Source organism: Doryrhamphus excisus, linkage group LG4, assembly GCF_037039965.1.
Source record: "Doryrhamphus excisus strain RoL-2023G ecotype Guam linkage group LG4, RoL_Dexc_Guam_v1.1, whole genome shotgun sequence".
NCBI classification, from domain to species: Eukaryota; Metazoa; Chordata; class Actinopteri; order Syngnathiformes; family Syngnathidae; genus Doryrhamphus; species Doryrhamphus excisus.
The window spans coordinates 4,444,435-4,468,386 of NC_136360.1; the positions used below are offsets into that span (position 1 = coordinate 4,444,435).

General features: G+C 40.5%; 3 protein-coding genes and 1 long non-coding RNA gene across 6 annotated transcripts in view; 1 reads left to right on the plus strand and 3 right to left on the minus strand.

Annotated features, from left to right (window-relative positions):
- The first annotated feature begins 7,366 nt into the window (after nucleotides 1-7,366).
- Nucleotides 7,367-9,563, plus strand: LOC131130108 (uncharacterized). The gene is made up of 3 exons (XR_013627214.1): nucleotides 7,367-8,801; nucleotides 9,248-9,333; nucleotides 9,402-9,563. It is a non-coding gene; the product is annotated as an uncharacterized LOC131130108 (long non-coding RNA).
- A 963-nt stretch (nucleotides 9,564-10,526) lies between these two features.
- Nucleotides 10,527-14,951, minus strand: LOC131129759 (uncharacterized). The gene is made up of 6 exons (XM_058073599.2): nucleotides 14,841-14,951; nucleotides 13,208-13,382; nucleotides 12,989-13,114; nucleotides 11,624-11,652; nucleotides 11,451-11,538; nucleotides 10,527-10,648 (listed from the first exon to the last, which is right to left on the minus strand). Exons 2-6 carry the CDS (start codon nucleotides 13,337-13,339, stop codon nucleotides 10,598-10,600), a joined length of 426 nt encoding a protein of 141 aa, XP_057929582.2. The 5' UTR covers nucleotides 13,340-13,382; nucleotides 14,841-14,951; the 3' UTR covers nucleotides 10,527-10,597.
- Nucleotides 14,952-15,199: 248 nt separating this feature from the next.
- LOC144898340 (uncharacterized) lies at nucleotides 15,200-16,463 on the minus strand. Its single transcript, XM_078789914.1, has 3 exons — nucleotides 16,121-16,463; nucleotides 15,374-15,511; nucleotides 15,200-15,271 (listed from the first exon to the last, which is right to left on the minus strand). The coding sequence occupies exons 1-3, from the start codon at nucleotides 16,250-16,252 to the stop codon at nucleotides 15,200-15,202; spliced, it is 342 nt and encodes a 113-aa protein (XP_078646040.1). The 5' UTR covers nucleotides 16,253-16,463.
- Nucleotides 16,464-17,453: 990 nt separating this feature from the next.
- The window catches only part of hps3 (HPS3 biogenesis of lysosomal organelles complex 2 subunit 1), a 34,301-nt gene continuing 27,802 nt past the window's right edge, over nucleotides 17,454-23,952 (minus strand). For 2 of the 3 annotated variants that reach the window (XM_078790021.1, XM_078790020.1), the window contains 12 exons: nucleotides 23,663-23,820; nucleotides 23,389-23,490; nucleotides 21,700-21,808; nucleotides 21,377-21,621; nucleotides 21,050-21,227; nucleotides 20,657-20,890; nucleotides 20,156-20,341; nucleotides 19,687-19,881; nucleotides 19,327-19,431; nucleotides 19,022-19,228; nucleotides 18,604-18,691; nucleotides 17,454-18,469 (listed from right to left, as the gene is read on the minus strand). In XM_078790021.1, coding sequence (XP_078646147.1) covers nucleotides 18,342-18,469; nucleotides 18,604-18,691; nucleotides 19,022-19,228; nucleotides 19,327-19,431; nucleotides 19,687-19,881; nucleotides 20,156-20,341; nucleotides 20,657-20,890; nucleotides 21,050-21,227; nucleotides 21,377-21,621; nucleotides 21,700-21,808; nucleotides 23,389-23,490; nucleotides 23,663-23,820 — 1,935 coding nt within the window. In that variant the 3' untranslated portion in view covers nucleotides 17,454-18,341. The remainder of the gene's footprint in view (nucleotides 18,470-18,603; nucleotides 18,692-19,021; nucleotides 19,229-19,326; nucleotides 19,432-19,686; nucleotides 19,882-20,155; nucleotides 20,342-20,656; nucleotides 20,891-21,049; nucleotides 21,228-21,376; nucleotides 21,622-21,699; nucleotides 21,809-23,388; nucleotides 23,491-23,662; nucleotides 23,821-23,952) is intronic. The other variant, XM_058073025.2, reaches the window with a different exon arrangement.

Here is a 23,952-nt window from a genome sequence, read left to right on the forward strand (position 1 = left end):
GCCAATGGTCCGGTGCTGCATGGCATCACTTTACAATTGAGTTGAATTTTCCGTGTTATTGTTAGCCTATTGTGTATTCTAGTACCTAAACTCCTTAGTTTGGTCATTTTCCATGACTTCATCTGTAAAGCGCATAGAGGAGACGTGCATGGAAATCAATGAAGCCTGTATCAGATACAACTGTAAATGGTAAACAAGTACAAATGAGCACAAATGCTAATTTTAGGCTAAAATCTGATTACTGACCTGTTAGATTTTTACCCCAACATCTGTACATGGGGGCAACAGTATTGTTGCCCAACTGCCACTAATTCCTCAACAACTCTTTCATTTTAAAGCAATGCAATTAAATGTGACCTGTGTGCTGTGAACTGTTGGGGTGCGAGCGGGATGCGAAAAGCTTTCCATGTTTTTGTAGACCTGCCAACATGTACAAATTTATAGTACTCAACATTAGGGTTGGGCATTGTTTGAATTTGAACGGTCGGTCCCTAGTATGTGAGTGGGAACCACGTTGCAACACTGTTGCTACAAAGTCGTATATCCAACTACCATCGTGAAATTAACAGCAACGGAGATGAATGTCCAACGTGAAAAACTAACTTGGTAAACAAACATTTCTGTCCTTTGGGGGGGGGCATGATGGAAAATAATTGACAACCACTGCGAGTGTTTGGTAAAAGTTATGCTACTACTGACATGTACGCGTCTACGAAACAGTCATTACACAAAACATCGATGAGACATGACATTGCATCACATTGCCATGGCATGTCTGACATGTATGGAGTGGACAAAAAAGCTCTCTCCCCATCCCATGTGGAAGTGGTACATTTTTGGCTTCTTATTTTGTCCGTCTTGCCCACTCTGGTTGGAACCCTTTCTTTAGTTTCAAATAAATAAACCGGAGACTAACCAGTTAGCTCACGAGCATGCTATACTTGTACTTATACTTATACTGCAGTGACCCTGCAGCCTGTAGGGCAACATTCTCTGCATTTGTTTCATAACAGCGGACAAAATGTGTGTGTATCGAAAAATAATTGGAAGGCAATGAATGTGTCTGCACGGCCAGTAACCCGTGAGACAAGCTCCATCACATATTGTGTCAACAATCTGATCTTTCTAGGGATCTCGAGGTAAATCTCAAAGTGAAATTAACATTTTTGCAGATTCAACTCAGACCATGACTCCAGGATCAAGTACTGTGGCAACAGAAAAGGATGGTGAAGAAACATTCATACCTCTGATTCCAACTAACGCAACAGGAAGTAACAGTGCTGTCATAATCATCAAGACTACAACCAAGGCACCGAGAAGGACATCAACAACTAATGCTTTCACTGAGAATACAGAAAAGGCATCAACATCCAAAACGACAATGCCTAAAACAATTACAACAAAAAACAGAACCACGTCCAGTAAAACTATAAATACGACAACTATAACAACACCAACCACACCTTTTACAAAAAGAACACAAAACAAAACCGAGAAAACACCAAGCACCACTCTTCCAACAACAAATACAACCATGACTACCAAAACCCAAAATATGACCATTTCAAAAACACCTGATCCAAGGACAACCACTTTGACCACGACTACCCATAACACAACAATACCCACAATGCCAAACACCACACTTCCAATGATGAATACAACCATAACTATCACAACCCAGAATATAACAATTTCCACAACACCTGAAAAAAGGACATCCACGACCACGACAAACAAAAACACAACCGAAAAAAACAATACAACACCAAGCACCATGCTTCCAACAACATCCACAACAAGTGAGGAAAGGACCGACACATTTTTCACCACTATAAAAAAAAACACAACCAACACTACACCAAGCACCATGCTTTCAACGATAAATACAACCATGACTACCACAACCCAAAAAACCATTTCCACAACACCTGTGACAACAACAACCGGATCTTTCAAAAGTACAACCCAAAATACAACCATACGCACAACCAACATAACACCAAGCACCATGCTTCCAACGACAAATTCAACCATGACTACCACAACCCAAAATATAACCATTTCCACAACACCTGAGACAAGTAGAGACACACCTTTCACCACTATCAACCAAAACACTACAAACACAACCATACCCACAACCAACACAACACCAAGCAGCATGCTTCCACCTGAGACAAGGACAACCACATTTTCCACCACTACAAACCAAGACACAACAATTGCCACAACGAACACAACACCAGAAACCACGCTTCCAACGACAAATACCACCATGACTACAACAACCCAAAATATAACCATTTCCACAACACTTGAGACAAGGACAGCCACATCTTCCACCACTACAAACCAAGACACAACAATAGCCACAACAAACACAACACCAGGTACCACGCTTCCAACGACAAATACAACCATGACTACCACAACCCAAAATATAACCATTTCGACAACACCTGAGACAAGGACAACCACACCTTTAACCACTACAACTCTAAACACAACAAACACAACCAACACAACACCAAGCACCATGCTTCCAACGACAAATACCACCATGACTACAACAACCCAAAATATAACCATTTCCACAACACCTGAGACAAGGACAACCACACCTTTAACCACTACAACTCAAAACACAACAAACACAACCAACACAACACCAAGCACCATGCTTCCATCGACAAATACCACCATGACTACAACAACCCAAAATTTAACCATTTCCACAACACCTGAGACAAGGATAACGACACCTTTGACCACTACAACTCAAAACACAGCAAACACAACCAACACAACACCAAGCACCATGCTTCCAACGACAAATACCACCATGACTACAACAACCCAAAATATAACCATTTCCACAACACTTGAGACAAGGACAGCCACATCTTCCACCACTACAAACCGAGACACAACAATAGCCACAACAAACACAACACCAGGTACCACGCTTCTAACGACAAATACAACCATGACTACCACAACCCAAAATATAACCATTTCGACAACACCTGAGACAAGGACAACCACACCTTTGACCACTACTACTCAAAACACAACAATAACCACAACCAACACAACACCAAGCACCACGCTTCCAGCGACAAATACCACCATGACTACCACAACCCAAAATATAACCATTTCCACAACACCCGAGACAAGGATAACGACACCTTTGACCACTACAACTCCAAACACAACCAACACAACACCAAGCACCATGCTTCCAACGACAAATACAACCATGACTACCACAACCCAAAATATAACCATTTCCACAACACCTGAGACAAGGACAACCACATCTTCCACCACTACAAACCAAGACACAACAATTGCCATAACGAACACAACACCAGGCACCACGCTTCCAACGACAAATACAACCATGACTACCACAACCCAAAATATAACCATTTCCACAACACCTGAGACAAGGACAACCACATCTTTGACCACTACTACTCAAAACACAACAATAACCACAACCAACATAACACCAAGCACCACGCTTCCATCGACAAATACCACCATGACTACAACAACCCAAAATTTAACCATTTCCACAACACCTGAGACAAGGATAACGACACCTTTGACCACTACAACTCAAAACACAACAAACACAACCAACACAACACCAAGCACCATGCTTCCAACGACAAATACCACCATGACTACCACAACCAGAAATATAACCATTTCCACAACACCCGAGAGAAGTACAGCCACACCTTTGACCACTACAACTCAAAACACAACAAACACAACCAACACAACACCAAGCACCATGCTTCCATCGACAAATACCACCATGACTACAACAACCCAAAATTTAACCATTTCCACAACACCTGAGACAAGGATAACGACACCTTTGACCACTACAACTCAAAACACAGCAAACACAACCAACACAACACCAAGCACCATGCTTCCAACGACAAATACCACCATGACTACAACAACCCAAAATATAACCATTTCCACAACACTTGAGACAAGGACAGCCACATCTTCCACCACTACAAACCAAGACACAACAATAGCCACAACAAACACAACACCAGGTACCACGCTTCTAACGACAAATACAACCATGACTACCACAACCCAAAATATAACCATTTCGACAACACCTGAGACAAGGACAACCACACCTTTGACCACTACTACTCAAAACACAACAATAACCACAACCAACACAACACCAAGCACCACGCTTCCAGCGACAAATACCACCATGACTACCACAACCCAAAATATAACCATTTCCACAACACCCGAGACAAGGATAACGACACCTTTGACCACTACAACTCCAAACACAACCAACACGACACCAAGCACCATGCTTCCAACGACAAATACAACCATGACTACCACAACCCAAAATATAACCATTTCCACAACACCTGAGACAAGGACAACCACATCTTCCACCACTACAAACCAAGACACAACAATAGCCACAACAAACACAACACCAGGTACCACGCTTCTAACGACAAATACAACAATGACTACCACAACCCAAAATATAACCATTTCGACAACACCTGAGACAAGGACAACCACACCTTTGACCACTACAACTCAAAACACAACAAACACAACCAATACAACACCAAGCACCATGCTTCCAACGACAAATACCACCATGACTACAACAACCCAAAATATAACCATTTCCACAACACCTGAGACAAGGACAACCACATCTTCCACCACTACAAACCAAGACACAACAATTGCCACAACGAACACAACACCAGGCACCATGCTTCCAACGACAAATACAACCATGACTACCACAACCCAAAATATAACCATTTCCACAACACCTGAGACAAGGACAACCACACCTTTGACCACTACAACTCAAAACACAACAAACACAACCAACACAACACCAAGCACCATGCTTCCAACGACAAATACCACCATGACTACCACAACCAGAAATATAACCATTTCCACAACACCCGAGAGAAGTACAGCCACACCTTTGACCACTACAACTCAAAACACAACAAACACAACCAACACAACACCAAGCACCATGCTTCCATCGACAAATACCACCATGACTACAACAACCCAAAATTTAACCATTTCCACAACACCTGAGACAAGGATAACGACACCTTTGACCACTACAACTCAAAACACAGCAAACACAACCAACACAACACCAAGCACCATGCTTCCAACGACAAATACCACCATGACTACAACAACCCAAAATATAACCATTTCCACAACACTTGAGACAAGGACAGCCACATCTTCCACCACTACAAACCAAGACACAACAATAGCCACAACCAACACAACACCAAGCACCACGCTTCCAACGACAAATACCACCATGACTACCACAACCCAAAATATAACCATTTCCACAACACCCGAGACAAGGATAACGACACCTTTGACCACTACAACTCCAAACACAACCAACACGACACCAAGCACCATGCTTCCAACGACAAATACAACCATGACTACCACAACCCAAAATATAACCATTTCCACAACACCTGAGACAAGGACAGCCACACCTTTGACCACGACAACTCAAAACACAACAAACACAACCAACACAACACCAAGCACCATGCTTCCATCGACAAATACTACTATGACTACAACAACCCAAAATATAACCATTTCCACAACACCTGAGACAAGGATAACGACACCTTTGACCACTACAACTCAAAACACAGCAAACACAACCAACACAACACCAAGCACCATGCTTCCAACGACAAATACCACCATGACTACCACAACCCAAAATATAACCATTTCCACAACACTTGAGACAAGGACAGCCACATCTTCCACCCCTACAAACCAAGACACAACAATAGCCACAACAAACACAACACCAGGTACCACGCTTCTAACGACAAATACAACAATGACTACCACAACCCAAAATATAACCATTTCGACAACACCTGAGACAAGGACAACCACACCTTTGACCACTACAACTCAAAACACAACAAACACAACCAATACAACACCAAGCACCATGCTTCCAACGACAAATACCACCATGACTACAACAACCCAAAATATAACCATTTCCACAACACCTGAGACAAGGACAACCACATCTTCCACCACTACAAACCAAGACACAACAATTGCCACAACGAACACAACACCAGGCACCATGCTTCCAACGACAAATACAACCATGACTACCACAACCCAAAATATAACCATTTCCACAACACCTGAGACAAGGACAACCACACCTTTGACCACTACAACTCAAAACACAACAAACACAACCAACACAACACCAAGCACCATGCTTCCAACGACAAATACCACCATGACTACCACAACCCAAAATATAACCATTTCCACAACACCTGAGACAAGGACAGCCACATCTTCCACCACTACAAACCAAGACACAACAATAACCACAACCAACACAACACCAAGCACCACGCTTCCAACGACAAATACCACCATGACTACCACAACCCAAAATATAACCATTTCCACAACACCTGAGACAAGGACAACCACATCTTCCACCACTACAAACCAAGACACAACAATTGCCACAACGAACACAACACCAGGCACCATGCTTCCAACGACAAATACAACCATGACTACCACAACCCAAAATATAACCATTTCCACAACACCTGAGACAAGGACAACCACACCTTTGACCACTACAACTCAAAACACAACAAACACAACCAACACAACACCAAGCACCATGCTTCCAACGACAAATACAACCATGACGACCACAACCCAAAATATAACCATTTCCACAACACCTGAGACAAGGACAACCACACGTTTGAGCACTACAACTCAAAACACAACCAACACAACACCAAGCACCATGCTTCCAACGACAAATACCACCATGACTACCACAACCCAAAATATAACCATTTCCACAACACCCGAGAGAAGTACAGCCACACCTTTGACCACTACAACTCAAAACACAACAAACACAACCAATACAACACCAAGCATCATGCTTCCAACGACAAATACCACCATGACTACAACAACCCAAAATATAACCATTTCCACAACACCTGAGACAAGGACAACCACACCTTTGACCACTGCAACTCAAAACACAACAAACACAACGAACACTACACCAGGCACCACGCTTCCAACGACAAATACAACCATGACTACCACAACCCAAAATATAACCATTTCCACAACACCTGAGACAAGGACAGCCACATCTTTCACCACTACAAACCAAAACACAACAAACACAACCATACCCACAACCAACACAACACCAAGCACCATTCCTCCAATGACAAATACCACCATGACTACCACAACCCAAAATATAACCATTTCCACAACACCTGAGACAAGGACAGCCACATCTTTCACCACTACAAATCAAAACACAACAAACACAACCAACACAACACCAAGCACAACACGTCCAACAATAAATATGACCATGACTACCACTACCCAAAATATAAACATTTCTACAACACCTGAGATAAGCACAACCACATCTTTGACCCAAAACACAACAAACACAGCCATACCCACAACCACCACTACACCTAGCAGCACACTTCCAATGAGGAACGCAACCATGACTGCCACAACCCAGAATATAAGAATTTCCACAACACCTGAAACAAGGACAACCACACCTTTGACCACTACAACCCAAAACACAACCATACCTACAACCAACACTATGCCAAGCAGCACACTTCCAATGATAAACACAACCATGAGTACCACAACCCAGAATATAAGAATTTCCACAACACTTGAAACAAGGACAACTACACCTTTGACCACTGCAATCCAAAACACAACAAACACAAACATACCCACAACCAATACAACACCAAGCACCACAATTCCAATGACAAATACAACCATGGATACTACAACCCAAGATATCAACATTACCCCACCCCAAAATAGAACTTTACCAACAACAATCACAAATACCATACCTGCAACCACACCGTTTACCACTACAACACAAAACACAACCATATCGACCAGCAATACAACACCAAGCACCATACTTCCAACAAGAAATACAACCATGACTACCACAACACAGAATATAATCATTTCCACAACACCTGAGACAAGAACAGCCACACCTTTGACCACTACAATCCAAAACACAACAAACACAAACATACCCACAACCAATACAACACCAAGCACCACGCTTCCAATGACAAATACAACCATGGATACTACAACCCAAGATATAAACATTACCCCACAACAAAACAGAACTTTAACAACAACAATCACAAATACCATACCTGCAACCACACCGTTTACCACTACAACACAAAACACAACCATATCGACAAGCACCATACTTCCAACAGGAAATACAACCATGACTACCACAACACAGAATATAACTATTTCCACAACACTTGAGACAAGAACAACCGCATCTTTGACCACTACAACCCAAAACACAAACACACCCACAACCAACACTATGCCAAGCAGCACACTTCCAATGATGAACACAACCATGACTACCACAACCCAGAATATAATTTCCACATCCATGGATGCTACAACCCAAGATATAACCATTACCCCACCCCAAAACAGAACTTTATCAACAATCACAAATACCATACCAGCAACAACCACAGACACATCTGCGACCAATGTATCCCAAACCACAACAAACGCAACCACAGCCACTGCTTCAACGACCATGACAAGCCCCATGAAACCCCAAGGTGTGTGACTCTTTGATTTAATTCATTTTACTGGTATAATTGCTTATTTTGTAGTTCCATAATTACAGTTGAACACGCCTGATGAAAATTTTAAGACCAGTTGAAAAGAATTAGCATTTTATACTGTTGGATCTTAATGAGGTTCTTAGTCGAGATGCAGATGCCATCTGATGGTTATTCACCTGCACTTGGCACCAGTAACAACTTTCATTTGACCCATTCATCGTCTTGTGTCATGATGGACAGCCAATTGGAATCGCTGGCTTAGGGTTGGTGAAAGTTTCTGGGGTCTATCACTTGTGCCATCAGGAGATCGTCTTGTTTACAACAATTTTATCAAGAGTGTATTTATGGTATGAGCATGAAATGGCGAAGTGAAAAATACTCTTTGTGTCACTCTGTGTCATTGAAATTTTTTTCTTAGTTTGCTTCTTTATGCCCAACAGGCCCCGTAACACTGGCTCATTTCAAGATAACGTTAAATGTCCGTGATGACACGAGCAATGCCACCATCACTGAACTTGTTGAATCGGTACGTGAATCTAAAGTGCAGAATACAATATGGATATTAGCTGTCATGTTTACATTCTTTTCATTTAGTTTTTCAGAGAACAGCTTCTGAGAGGAACAGCATACACCATCAATGTCACAAAAATTAAACGGACTGCCCCCTAAAAGTTTTGGTTCTGCTGGAGCGTGAGCTTTTAGGTTTGTTGCTGTCAGTCATGGTTGGATACTGCAATAGGGGAGCCGGCGTTCCAAAGTATCCGTATCCCGCCACTTAATAAAAAAAAAACTCTTGCACAACATGACTCTTGCAGTCTTGCCTTTTTTGTTTTTAAAACCTGTTGTCTCGTCATGTTAGTTTAGTCATGCATTGTAGGTGGACTGTATGTTTATTTTACTAGGACAGATTTGCTGTACGACGGGTGAGTCTGGTATAATCCCACTGCTGGGGTTGTATTGCAGTTTTATTTTTAAAACCAATGTACAGCAGTGGTTTAATATTTATTTTATCGTTTGCTTTATTTTATTTTTCATGCCTGACCTGGCCGCACGTCTCAGGAAGTCAACAACTGTTACTAATTACAGAAAAATGGGGAAGAGGTAAAATGAATTAATCTCTGCTTCCTCCTACTCCTTTCCAAACTTGTTGAATTGTGCAAGTGTAATCATGTGATGTACGGCTATTGTTGTGCATGTTTTACATAAACCAGACCATTACCATTACATGAACCATGTTGCTGAAGCGGGTTGGTGGTAGACTGTTCAATGGTGCACCTTTGGGCTAACCAGCAACGCCTGTACGTGACAAATTTCACCACACAGTCACACATGTGGTCTATTTTATAATGCACTGGGAGCTTATGGGCTCCCTCTGGTGGCACCCATGGCAGTCGTTAGCGAATGAACTGCTCTGCTGGGAGTGATGCATTATGGGTAGAAGTTTAAATAATTACTATTTTAAACAGTCACATTTAATAGCAACCTTTTAAGTGTTAAGTTGCTGTGGGATGATTTTAGCATTATTCCCCCCCATCGACGCAACCCATTTTTCCCCATTCTATCTTAAAATTAGATACTGAATCAATTAAGAACTATAGACTTTATTAGTCAACAAAAAATGAACACTTTTCAGAGAAAAAAAGAATGCATTTAAAACATTTCAATAAATCACATACTTTTTTAATCAGCTTGTTGATTGAAACCAATCATTTTAATAATAAGAATTTTAATAATCCGTCCCCACATCTTCTTGGCATTATTAACAATTGGAAGAGTAATTCATCCCCACATTATGATGTGTCAGGTCCTTTATTAACATCCATGCATCCTTGAGCAAGGGCCTATAAGACAAACATATATTCATTCACAATGGGGCAAAATGCAATTTGAAATATGTTTCAATTACATTTTAAATCAATATAAAGGGGCTTTTTGTATGATCAAAATATGCTTAAACCAACAATTATGAAAATACTCAATCAGATTAATCAAGGTTTTGAAATAAATAATCATGAATAATTACCATTTGCAGCTATGTCAGAAATATACCTGTATTTTAACGCAACATAAATAGAGGATTATTATTCCTATTTGTATGTGCTGTATTAACATCTCCAAATGAACCAAACGTCTGAAAATATATTTACTTTACCTCATATTATAGTCTCTTTCATAGTAACAGAACACTTGAATCACACTTTAAGCATGTTATTATAAGTAATGAGAAGATGCGTTCAAAGACACAAAGTAATTTAAGTTGGATTCACATATTTTGAGCATATTTTAAAGGTAATTCCAAGCACACTTACTGTAAATATTAACAATAACTACTTATTCTTTGTTGCTTTTCTGTGATTTTAGACCACACATTGTGTAGATGTTGTGATGTTTGGATTGTCTGTGAATGCACCTCAAGAATGTGTTGCTCCCAGAATGTACAGACGACAGGAGTGTTGGTGAGTTGGAGATACATAATGTATATGAAGTACATGGGTTAATTACGTTTAACATTTTAACGCAATTAATGAAAGAAATCAGTTACCACCATTAGCGTATTTTTGACAGCCCTAGTGTTAATTCACGCTTTCTTGCTTGTACTTATGAGTCAAGTTTTAACCGAGTTTTTAGCATAAATAAACTCACTTTTTCTGAGTTATCATCAATATCTGGTTGGTTCTTCCTGTCTCCATCTTGGTCTTTCTCTGTATTTGCCTCCAGACATAATTCTTTCCTGAAAAGGAGTCAAACAGATAACAGCACTCAGTTGTATGACACGTTCATTTGGTTGGGTGCTTTTCTTTTGTTATAATTCATACCTGTCAACCACAGCTGTCTCGCCTGTCACCTGGTAAGAATGACATAAAATATATTTACGTGATCTAAATACATAATCAAGTATTGCACTTGGCATGCAATTCATAGTTAGCAGTGAAGCTTACAGGAAGCTAGCAAAAATTTTTCCCACTAAAAATGGACGTAATGGGGATACACCTATTTTGCCTGTAAAAAATATTCAAAAACAGTCAACAATGATCCATTTACATGCTGTGATCTACATATTAATCAAGCTATAGCGACAATGATGTTGTAGAGGCTAACACAGAGGAACTAATTCTCCTAGCGTAGCGGTACAGCGAGACTGACTTTGTATATACGTAGCTGTGATGTCAAGCACTGTATACTCCATGTATCAGATTCAAGGTGCAATTACAAATACACTAGCGAAAATAAAACACTTCACAAAAAAAAATGAAGCATTATTTTTTATTTTATCGACAACCAACCGTAGGAATAAACTGTATTTTCCTGGGTCTGATAGACTCCAGACTACTGGCGCTTTTTCATCCCAGACTGTAACTATTTACTGAAAGAGAAATAATAATTACTAAGGCTAAATTAGGGCTGCACGGCGGTCGAGTGGTTAGCGCGCAGACCTCACAGCTAGGAGACCAGGTTTCAATTCCACCCTTGGCCATCTCTGTGTGGAGTTTGCATGTTCTCCCCGTGCATGTGTGGGTTTTCTCCATAGGTATGAATTTGAGTGTGAATGGTTGTTTGTCTATATGTGCCCTGTGATTGGCTGGCCACCAGTCCAGGGTGTACCCCGCCTCTCGCCTGAAGACAGCTGGGATAGGCTCCAGCACCCCCGCGACCCTTGTGAGGGAAGCGGTAGAAAATGAATGAATGAAGGCTAAATTACATATTGCATCATATTGATGGTTGAACATTTATAAATCCTAAACGGAGACAGGTTGACTAGAAATAAGACATTCATTCATTCATTTTCTACCGCTTTTTCCTCACGAGGGTCGCTGGGGTGCTGGAGCCTATCCCAGTTGTCTTTGGGCGAGAGGCGGGGTACCCCCATGGACTGGTCTCCAGCCAATCACAGGGCACATATAGACAAACAACCATTCACACTCACATTCATACCTATGGACAATTTGGAGTCGCCAATTAATTTTTGGAATGTGGGAGGAAACCGGAGTACCCGGAGAAAACCCACTCATGCATGGGGAAAACATGCAAACTCCACACAGAGATGGCGGAGGGTGGAATTGAACCCTTGTCTCCTAGCTGTGAGGTCCTCGCGCTAACCACTAGTCCGCCGTGCCGCCCAGAAATAAGACATAATGAGTAAAATGAAGTCAAACAGCAATAATGTTAGGTCATGCATTTACTTGCGGGTGGTCGTGGTGGCTGAGGATGTATAGAGCACCGTTCCCTGAGATCCTGAGCACCTCCATCCCGGTCCATCCTTCTGCAGGGGTGCGTGGTACGAACAAAACCCGACAGCCCTGTATGCACTTGCACAGCATAATTTAACCACAAAAAATCAATGGTTGTAATAAACTTTTGAGACATGAAATTGAATATAGTCAAGTCAAAGTCATTCACACCTGTAAATACGTGAAAGAAAACTTTTGTCCGGTCTGTTTGGCAACTCGTTCTCTGAATAGTGCCACCAGCCGACTCTCCAACTGATTGGGTGACCACTCACAATCTATGGTGATCCGAGCAATCATTCCCATGGCGGAGAGAGCTTCTCGCTCTTTACCTTGTGGTGCTATATTGCTGTGGGGACAGGAAGTAACACTGATTAAGATTGATGCAATGCAAATGCTGACGTTCTCCTCGGATTTTGGTTCAACATGTATTTGTAATGTATTAAAAAAATCACATTTGAGCAGCATTGTCTCTAATACCATCAATTTAACAAAGTTGTTTTTGTTCTTCAGCATAGAGAAAAAATAGATACCGAGGCTGACCTCTGACACATTGGCCAGCTTTGTCAACTGTTTTCAGTGCAAATAGATTGGTTCATTGATTAATCAATCCTATCTCCATAAGACTGAAGACAATGACTTGGGAATACAAAACAAATTCTACAGCAATAATTACATAGCAATCCCTCATTTCATAGAAAACCTGTTTATGACCTCGTAAATACAGTATTATTTTATTAGTAGAGCCCTTTAGACATGAAATAACACCCCTAAAGTCACCTTTACACCCGTAATACCCAATTTAGTAGCCATAATAAGAGTAAATAAGCTTAAGATGAATCCGTCTAATGCTCATGCTTATTACTATAAATGTGTTGGGGCAGGGGTCCCTAACAAACTGGACTGTGGGTGGGGCTGAACCGGGTTGTGGAAAACTTTCATAAGCAATGATTAAATTAAGAAAAATAATTTTGTCAATGACTACATCCAATAATGGTAAATTGCATTTAGAAAGTCAAACAGGTTTTTATGCTTTAAGTACACAAAAATTCGATTTATTAATATTGAATCCTACTTGGCGGAAATTAAATGTGATAAACGAGGTATAAATATAGTCAGTATATAGTCAGTGGTCATTTGAATTCATTCAATCCCAGCCATTTTTCAAAAGCCGTCCATTTTTGATGCTTTTGTCTGATTTTTCAATCCACACAGAATATTTGGCGAGATGCCTTTTTACTTCCTGGTTGCTGCCGAGCATGTATTTCTGTGGGAGAAACACAGTCCGAGGCACATTGTGGCAGATTTTTTAGCTTAAAACTGCACCAAATATGATCTCTTTTATTGTGCAGTTGCATCATCACCTTTACATAAAAGATGGAAAAGTATGTCTTTGGGAGCGAGATGATTTTTTCAGCTTAAAACGGCACCAAACATGATCTCCTTTATTGTGCAATTGCATCATCACCTTTTTGTGGCTCTTGCATACAAAAAAAACATCAAAGACGTAAAAGTATGTCTTTGGGAGCGAGCGGTTGGGTTGAAAAAAGCGTATAAATAAGTATTTGGTTGTGAATGGTTATATTGTGCTTGTTTTTGTTTCACTTATTTAACTTAACTTATTAATGACTTACTTAACACCCCACGCCATGGAGCATTGATGAAGCATTCACACTAAGAGCATTGTCCATCATTGAAACCTGATTGCGTTGTTGTTTCCCAATAGACTAGGACCATAGATTAGGTCGGTTCTGACCAAGACCAAGGTGTTAAGACTAATCTAAATGAATGACTAAATGACTCCCACCTTATGATTTCATCATTGTAGTGACCTCTTGATAAACAGAGCACATCTTTGACCACAAGTCCCGTCCTCTGTGGAGTCAAACTCTTCCATCTGACTCGGCTTTCTTTATTTAAAGACTGTAAGAGAGTTCAACATTGATTTCATGATAGAAGACATTTGAACTATGTAAATACAGAAAACACGTGATTAAGCAATCTGATAGCACAAAGCAGTTACAGTCACAGTAAAACTACCTGTAAAAGTGCATCTCCAGATATTCAAAAACAGTGAAGATAGATTAGCATTGACTCCTTAGGTCACATTATGCTCCTTTGTGGTCAGATTGCTGCAACAAAGTCAGTGACCAGTATGTGTGGTGTTCATGCAATAGTGAAAAACGAAAGGTGAATTACCGGGGTCATGCCCTCTGAGCTTTTGTGGAGAGAAAACACCTGAGACAAGGAATAAACACAAATAGATTACAAACACAAACTATTGTCATTCTTCTAGAATTTTTGAGGACAAAAAAGATTAAATTAGTGATAGGAGCCCACCTCCATTTCTATCTCTGTGTCCTCCATGAATGAGGAGGGTGGGAAGCATTGCGCGGTTCTTTCCTTGTCTTGCCGGATCTGAGCCTCTGGCTGTGGGTTTTCCTCACAACTGTAAACCAGAGGTCGTTCCAGGTTTTTCTGAATTAAAAAAAAAGGATATCATTAGTAGTAGTAGTAGTCCTTTCGCTAGTAGTTGAATTTCCTATTGCATATACTGTATATAATACTCTATTTTATCTATGTGTTTGGGTAGAATGCCAATCATTAAATGACAGAGTTCCATGTTGAATGCCCATATTTTCTTGCAATCTACAATTTTTCTCATTGTTAGAATGACATATATGAAATACACAATAGCTGAGAATAATCCTAAAACCAGTCCAGCGTGGTATGGTTTAATTTCATTACATGAAGAAGCATCACATGATTACACTCACAACACATCTGAAAAGGAGCAGGAAGACACACAAGTTATTTAATCAGAACTCTTCACCATATCTTATTCTGTTACAATAATCCATGTGTTCATATTTTGTCATTAAAAAGTTGGTGGCGAAAAAAGAAATAAATAAAAATAAAAATGGCCAGATTTAAAACATTATTATAGTTTATGCAGTATAAAATAATGCTGTATTCCAAATACAGTGGGTATGATTTTTATTTTGCAATATTACAGTTTTTACGTTTTTCTGAGTCAGGCATAGTGCTTGCTATTTACCTGCTTGTCTTCTAAAGGTGTGCACCTACCTGATAAAAGCAGTGTTCTTCCTCCATCTCTTGAGTTATCATCACCGTAGGGGATTCATTTGATGAAAATAATTCCATCTCAATGTTTTCCTTGATGGCCAGTAAGGTCGCATTCCTTTCATTGGACTTCATCCTATTTGCATCGACTCAAGTAGTTTCTTCATCAGACCAAAAATGACATTTTTAACTTTCCCTTTGCTTAATCACACTTTGTGTTCTGTTCTTAGTACTAATGATTTGTACCCAAACTCATCTGATTTCTGTCTGTTTTGTTTTCATTCTAACCACACTGTTACCTTCCAAAGTGTGGCCCAGCTGAGGTTCATCACAGTTTTCAGCTGATTGGCTCAGATTGGTGTTGCTGCGCGGTGATTGGCTATTACGACAGGAAGCGCAATCTCATTCATAGGGCGGTTCAGTGAAAAGGCGGGCTCAATGCACACACTTCCATCCTTACAGTGCGCCGTCCGTACCCGGATGTTACTACTCAAAACGACCCTTTCCCGATATGTGTACACATATAAAGAGCCTGCTGGCTCATTAGGCTTCACTCTCTATTATTCGTCAAGAAACATATGTATTTAAGCAAATTTAACATATTTTATGACTAAACTAAGCAGCTTAAAAAAATGCTAAATAGACTCAAATACAGTCCAAACATAAGACATGCAGAAGATGTATCATATGTAATATTCTACACTGGTCACCAGGTGTCAGTAATGTTACTGTACAGGGCTATATTGCAGGTTTGAATTATCGCAAAACCGGCAGAATGAAGAATATTTTTTTATCATAATATGGGCTACAATTGCGGCCATAACCCAACTACAATAAAGCTAAAAGTCAACTCTGACCCTGGCGTCACTCCCTGTCCACCACCGCCTAGCAACACGTGCAAATGTTATTTGCATTAAATAGATTTTCTATCCTTGTCTCTACTATATTGGGTAATACGAGTACAAAGGTGACTATAGGGGTGTTATTTCAATTGTAGAGGGCTCTCATAAACAGGTCTGAAGATACATTCTAAATATATACTTCACCTTTGATGGTGGGGTCTGGAAACAACTTTCTTTTTCGGCTTTTCCCTTCCGGGGTCGCCACAACAAATTTGAGTGCCAAGATGGAGGATTATATTGCATAACCAAACTCATCAAAGGTGATCACCAACCAGACAATCACTGATAAGTTATGAACGCTATGTTGAAGTGACACTTGATGACTTTATGTACTCCACAGCCAAAACTAGCAGCTTTATTCCACTCTTATATAAAAAATGATCAATTTCCTGCTCCTTGCAGTTAATGTTCATACTAGAAATCAGAAACCGATATCGCGTATGTATAAATATTTAATACTGATGATACAAAATCAATTGTCTTGTGATATAGGTGCTTCATATCATAATGCACAAGAACACAATTCAGATGTATACAATTAAAAAAATAAATCAACAAAAAAGACAAATTTACTTTGTAATATGGTGTACTGCCGTCTTTGTTTTGGTTCACAGCTATACTATTAAGCTATACTTAAGGCCGCTTGTATTTCCTGTATATCCTGTTCATACCTTCTTATTAGCTGACTAATAGATGAACAGTAGACTTACACAATTATACACATAATACATATACATATTAGGGTGTCACGAGACACTTGGTTCGTGAGACGAGATGATACACGGGACTGGGTCTATAAGACTGAGAATTAAGGACAGCATAGCATTATGTTTTATGATGAGAAGCTATATACTTGGAGCCTGTGACATGCTAATTGTCTGGGAGAGGCAGATAGCGTACTTCAGGTACTCACTGTGCGCATACTCCGCAGAACAATATGTGCTTTTATATTTCTGTAAATCTAAATACCAGAAAAATCTCCCAACGACGTCAGAACAAGTCTTTAAGTTTGTTATTAGTCACTTTTGGAGAAAATAAGTCACCAAAAGGGTTGAGAAAATGTCCAGATTTAGCAAGAAAATGGCCAAGTTGGCAACACTGTACATGAGATGGCTACATTTTGTTTTAATTTCGCACATATATAGGAACCACTCAGTAAGACAGTAAGTGTTTCAATTATTTCAGAGTAGGCCTAAACATGCAGGGCACACTCTTGTTGGTTAAATTTTGTTCTTGAACAGAAGAAGAGACAAAATGGCTCTTTTGATGATGAAGGTTGCCGACCCCTGAGCTAGAGACACATGTGAGTGTGTGTGTGTTTGTTAGGCCAGTAGGTGTCTCTGGCTGCATGTTAACAAGTGAGGTAAAAAGTACGAGGCTGTTCCGTCATCAGGTACCAACTCCAGGAACTCTGCAGGACTTGTCTCTGTGGCAACCACAACTAGTGTTTCTGTTGAAATGAAAGTACAATTTAATACTAAACCACAGTTATCAATTATTAGTAGTTTTCTGTAGAGAGATTGAATATCTTGTAATGGCATCTTTAATTTCCTCATATTCTAATTGAATTTTGTTGTATTATACCTTTGAGAGCTGCCAACAGGATGCTGTTGTCTGCCGCAGCTCTTGTACGACTGCAGAGTTCTGGGAGCAACTTCTGCCACCAAAGTGCCTACAAAGATTAGTCAGAAAGGAGAGCAGATTAGTCCTCCTGAGGGGTAATTGCTGTACGACATACCACATTTGCATAGCCAGACGCACACGTGCGCAAACAGGATCCTGCGCTAATAGGGGGTAATAGTGCTTCACATGAACTGCACCAACCAGTGCAAAATGACATACTTTTAAAGCAAGTCCTTGCACACTGAGCAATACTGTGCACCAGAGAATGATTCTGAACCTTATTCTTCTTCCATATACCTTATGAAAGCTGATTTTATGGAAAATGTTTCACAGACACAAACAATAAACACATGCCGCCCACACATACATATACATTTACCATGTATGTATCCTGTAAGTGGTGATTGGCATAAGCAATAATAGCCTGGGGGCATCTGTCCAGAAGCCTTTCGATGCTGCGATCGTACTGCCCCCTTCTGGTGGCACAGAGAAGGTGCAGACTGAAGCCCCATAGTGTTTTTTCCGACAGGCTTTCCAACAAAGGCGTGACTGAGCCCACAGACAGAGATGGACCACACAGGAGGGACTGCAGACAACAGACGTGGTTAACACTGTAGGCATATGAACCGTAGTGAATTTGTCCATAATATAATGGTAGATAACATTTTCAAGTAAATGAGTCACCTGCATTTTGTGTAACGCCTCCTGGTGGGGGGGGCTGGTAGTGTGAGGTGGACTGAGAACGGTGAGCCATGGATACAAAGCACCATAATGAGAGCAGGAATTTATCTGAAATATACAGTACACACAAGTATGGAGAGATAAGATATTTGCACACAAAATCATTTATTACATTTATGACAATAACTTCAAAAAGGTAATCGTGGATGCTAGAGCAATAAAGTAGCATTTAATTGTTTTAAGGAATGCAGATTCAATACACAGTGATGAATAAATATGTGAGACTGTAGCCAACGGATAGTTTCCATCTCCAGTCCCTTCAATTTATTAAAATTTTATTTATTAAGAAATCAGCTACTTTACCAGGTCATCAGCGCTCTTCAGTGACCTGCGTGCTGGAGGTTTGTGCAGAAGTGTGTCTGAATTTGTGTGCATCAGACGGTCTATGTAGACGGAAGACAGTCGGAAGAGAAGCTCCTGAATGACGGCTTCCTGTGATGAGGCCATTAGCATCGCTTCCCAGAAATCCACCTGTAAACTGTGTTCACAACCCAGCACCTTGATATATACAGTACACACACACACACACACACACACACACACACACACAGGTACAAGCACACATTAGTAAGGCGTTGCATACAGTAGTAAAAAGGAAGTTCCTTATCAAGTCATGAAGTATAGAATACAATGTGATTTACCATACAACTACTGTATGTCAAAAAAGACATTATCTGAGAAGAGATAATCTCTTCTATGACTTTTCATGTTATTCATAGCATAGTGTATTAAATGTATAATTTGACTGAAAGAATTTTCTGATAAAACACACCTTAAACATATCGTCCACCTGTTCAAGGTAGACTTTGTTGTTCTCATGTAGAGCCACCATGGCAGCCACGAGCACGCCAGGCTGGGACTTGACCATCTGCTTAGTCAAGGCGGTGGGGCAAATGTTGGTATCTCCTCCGTGCAGCAAAAGCCTTGGCTCCTCAATGAAGCCATATACCAACACCATCTAAAAATAACAGTCAGCGTTAACTGTATTGTAAAATACAGGTTCTACTGAGCAAAGTACATTCAATGACAGGGATTAGTCATATTAATTATGCATTAGACAATTCAATAAAAGAACTGGTATGTCCAGAGCGCGTACATACACAATTTTTAATCATGTTATTGTTATGATAGGCTATACATTCAAATCAGAGCTAATGTTAGTCGCTAATAAGCCACTTGATCTGTGGTACATCTATATATCTTATGGGTTAATATCTTATTTTGAAGCTGTGGAAATGTTAACAATACTCCCATGCACTCCCTTCTCTCTAACCTCAGCATGTCTCTCCATCAGCTGTGTGTACTGTGGCAGATCATCCAAGCGCAGCAGCATGGTGGCCATGGTGATGGTCAGTGCAACAGACACGCCGGCGGTGTCCTCTACATGTTGCAAGATTTGAAGCGTCCGAGTCGGATTGACATTTATCATGGTCGGGCTGGCACACACGCTGATGAGCTGTGAAGGTTCTGACTGGCAAAAAATGTCAATGAGCTCATCCGCCGTTTCCTGCAGACACAGAGGTGCTTAATTGTAATTGAGAGGCTTTTGTTGAGTTAATCACAGGTAAAGGTGGTTATAAAAACAGCGGATTAACTGCAACATTTCAACAATCCATTACATGATTTGGACATTTTATTTTGTTTTGTTATTTGTGAAAAAGCATACCTGTCTGAGATGCTGTTCTGTCTCTTCTAAGAGGTAATGCTTAAGGTAGAACAAGAAGCCCGGGCCGTAGGAATGTGGGCTGTTGGGCTGAGGGCGGTTCCTGGCCAAGACCTCTCTGACTGACAGACCAGACATTCTGTAGTAAGGCAAAGCCAGATGACAGTGCCTGTGGCTGCCCCTGGAAGAATAGGACTAAAATAATCACTGCTGTGTAAAATTAACAACATTAAGTCATTTAAAGACAGAAAACTATTTTTATACCCTGTATTTTTACATTTTCAATATAAATTTTATTAATATAAACACAGCATCGGTCTAAATGTGTACCTGCTGAAGCAGTCTCCCAACTGTGCACAGTTCTCCCTAAGTGCCTCTTCTAGTTCTTGTCTATCAGTCTGAACAACGACCTGTGTCTCTGCATGGCTCTCTGAAGGGTCTCCTTCGCTGGTGTTGCACTGCTGTTGCGAAGACTGAAGCAAGGAGGCACGGAGGAGGAGGTGAGCTTCACTGAGGAGGTGCCAAAGACTTTGGGCCTGCAGGTTGGTCTGTGCATAATGCTGGCTGTAGTCAACCTGACACACATTAGTGATGAAACACATTCAACACACTCAAATAGACCATGAAACATAATAAAAGAATATTTGTGCTACCATCTCTTGGTAGAGTGTGAGCGGAGAGACCGTATCAACCACATAAATGTTCCATCCATGACCTACAGGGGTGGTCTCTTTAGGAGCAGACATCATCCACTTCTTGCTCCTAAGGTGGAAGGTAACAGGAAACACAAACTGAAAGGTGAAATGTTGACCAAGCGTCTGGTATCATCATCCCAGAGCCTAAAACGTGGACTTAAAGATGTTACAAGTCTATGTTCAAACCAAAATGACACCAAGTCCTAGACCTGTATCAAAGATTCTCATTATAATTGGTCATGGTTTGATTGGCTGGCGACCAGTCCAGGGATGACCCCGCCTCTTGTCAAAAGTCAGCAGGGATAGGCTCCAGCATACCCGCGACCCTAGAGAGGATAAGTGGCATAGAAAAAGGATGGATGGGTTTTCCTAAGATCTTACCAAACTATACCTGTCAGTATGTCCAGGCAGGTATATGTGATTTTTCTCCCCTTCCTCTTAAAACATCCACCAAGCACAAAATCATGTAGTTTATTGCTACTGCATGTTTGTTTGTCGGATAGTTAACAAAAATGGACGTCCATGCAACTTTGCAAAAGGGTGGCACAAGTGCAGTGTCAAATTTGACTGCAGATTTGAATGAAGTGGATCGAGGATTTTAGTTTCACTTTTGGCTTTGTAATTGATGTTTTGAATCACGGTGGTCGGCCACAGAGTTGATGTCACTGCCTTTGTATAACATCTGAGGTCATCCCCCTTTAACCAGGAAGTAGCCTGCTGCCGAATAAACTGACAAAGACAAACAAACAAACAAAAATATGGTATTGCACAATTTTTGTTATTTATCTTTAGTTATTCATTTGGTCTTGGTGGAGGTCTGTGTTCTGCAGAGTTTGGATTTCAGCCAGTACTGGAAAAAGCGTATTTGATAATAATAATGAACCTGAATGAAATGTAGTGATTGTACATTGGATGTATTTGCAGTCGATTGAACATGAATACCGATAAGGTGCCACTCTGATATGTTAATAATTGTTACATTTTAGTCCAAACGTCATTAGTCTCTGAACCACAGGGCACAAACATAAGCACAGTTAGGTAGGTTAAGGTTGGATTGGTACAGCAATGAAAAGAACTGTTGTCACTTTAAGACTAAGCTGCAAAGTCAAAATGAAATATAGTACATAGTAGGTACTGCTACTGCAGTGCCTTTTGTTGTAAAAATCTAAATGTGTAGGCTTTACTACTAAATTTGCACATTTGTGCAAATAAAAATACTATAAATTCCAGAATATATGATGTACCCACCAAATTTAAAGAGATATTTTTTGTACATATATATTATTATTATTATTATGTATTATGCATATGCCACAGTTGTCTATACACTCCAGGTGTCCACGTTGCAACATGGGGTATTTACACAAAAAGGCACACTATAAACCTTGCAATCCTATCTATACTCTGTGTTCCCAGTGTCACCCATTAGCTGCAATGAGTGAGACCTGTGGCGTTCAACAGCTGCCACGGTCCAAGCAGTCATAGCAGAAGCTGTAGTAATTTTACACTTGATCAAACTTACTTAAGATTTGCCAGTAGGGTTCATACTGTGAATAATCATCTACTTAGGTCCTGGCATTGCAGCTCAACCTGGAAGTGACAACTAAAAGCTGTTAGGGGTGGAGGGGGTGTTGGGGGTAATCTTACAGCAAAGGATGTGATAGTAGGCTCTCCAGACCTGGTGTGGTGGTGGGATCAATTCCCACCGCCATGAAAATACCAGTCAGCATGGTGTGTTCTTTCAACATGCTAAAATGTACAGCACACACACATTAAGTGTATACGTAGGCATACATGCCTAAGCCAAAGTCATCAGGCCCTCTTCACTGTAATCCTGGACCCACAGGAATGGCTAATGTGATTATAAACTCATCTATAACTGTGCACTGATCACTGTACATTATTTTTTTAAGTGACTTACAGGCCTCTACGCTGTGTACTGCGTTCAGTCTCCTCTGGTGTTTCCATGTCAGCAGTTGAGAGCAAGATAACGTGACGACCGTAAGCACATACTGAACGCAGGCCAATAAACAGCTGCATCCTGAGGGCGCAAACTTCGAGGCTGCAGGGTGGACAGGCCTGGAAACACACACAAGCATTAGCGCTTCATTATCATTCCATTAGATCTAATTTGATTATGAAGATGTTGCTAATTTTGAGACCATTAAGTCTAATAACAAAATCAGTTATTGGTTTCAATGTTATATAGAT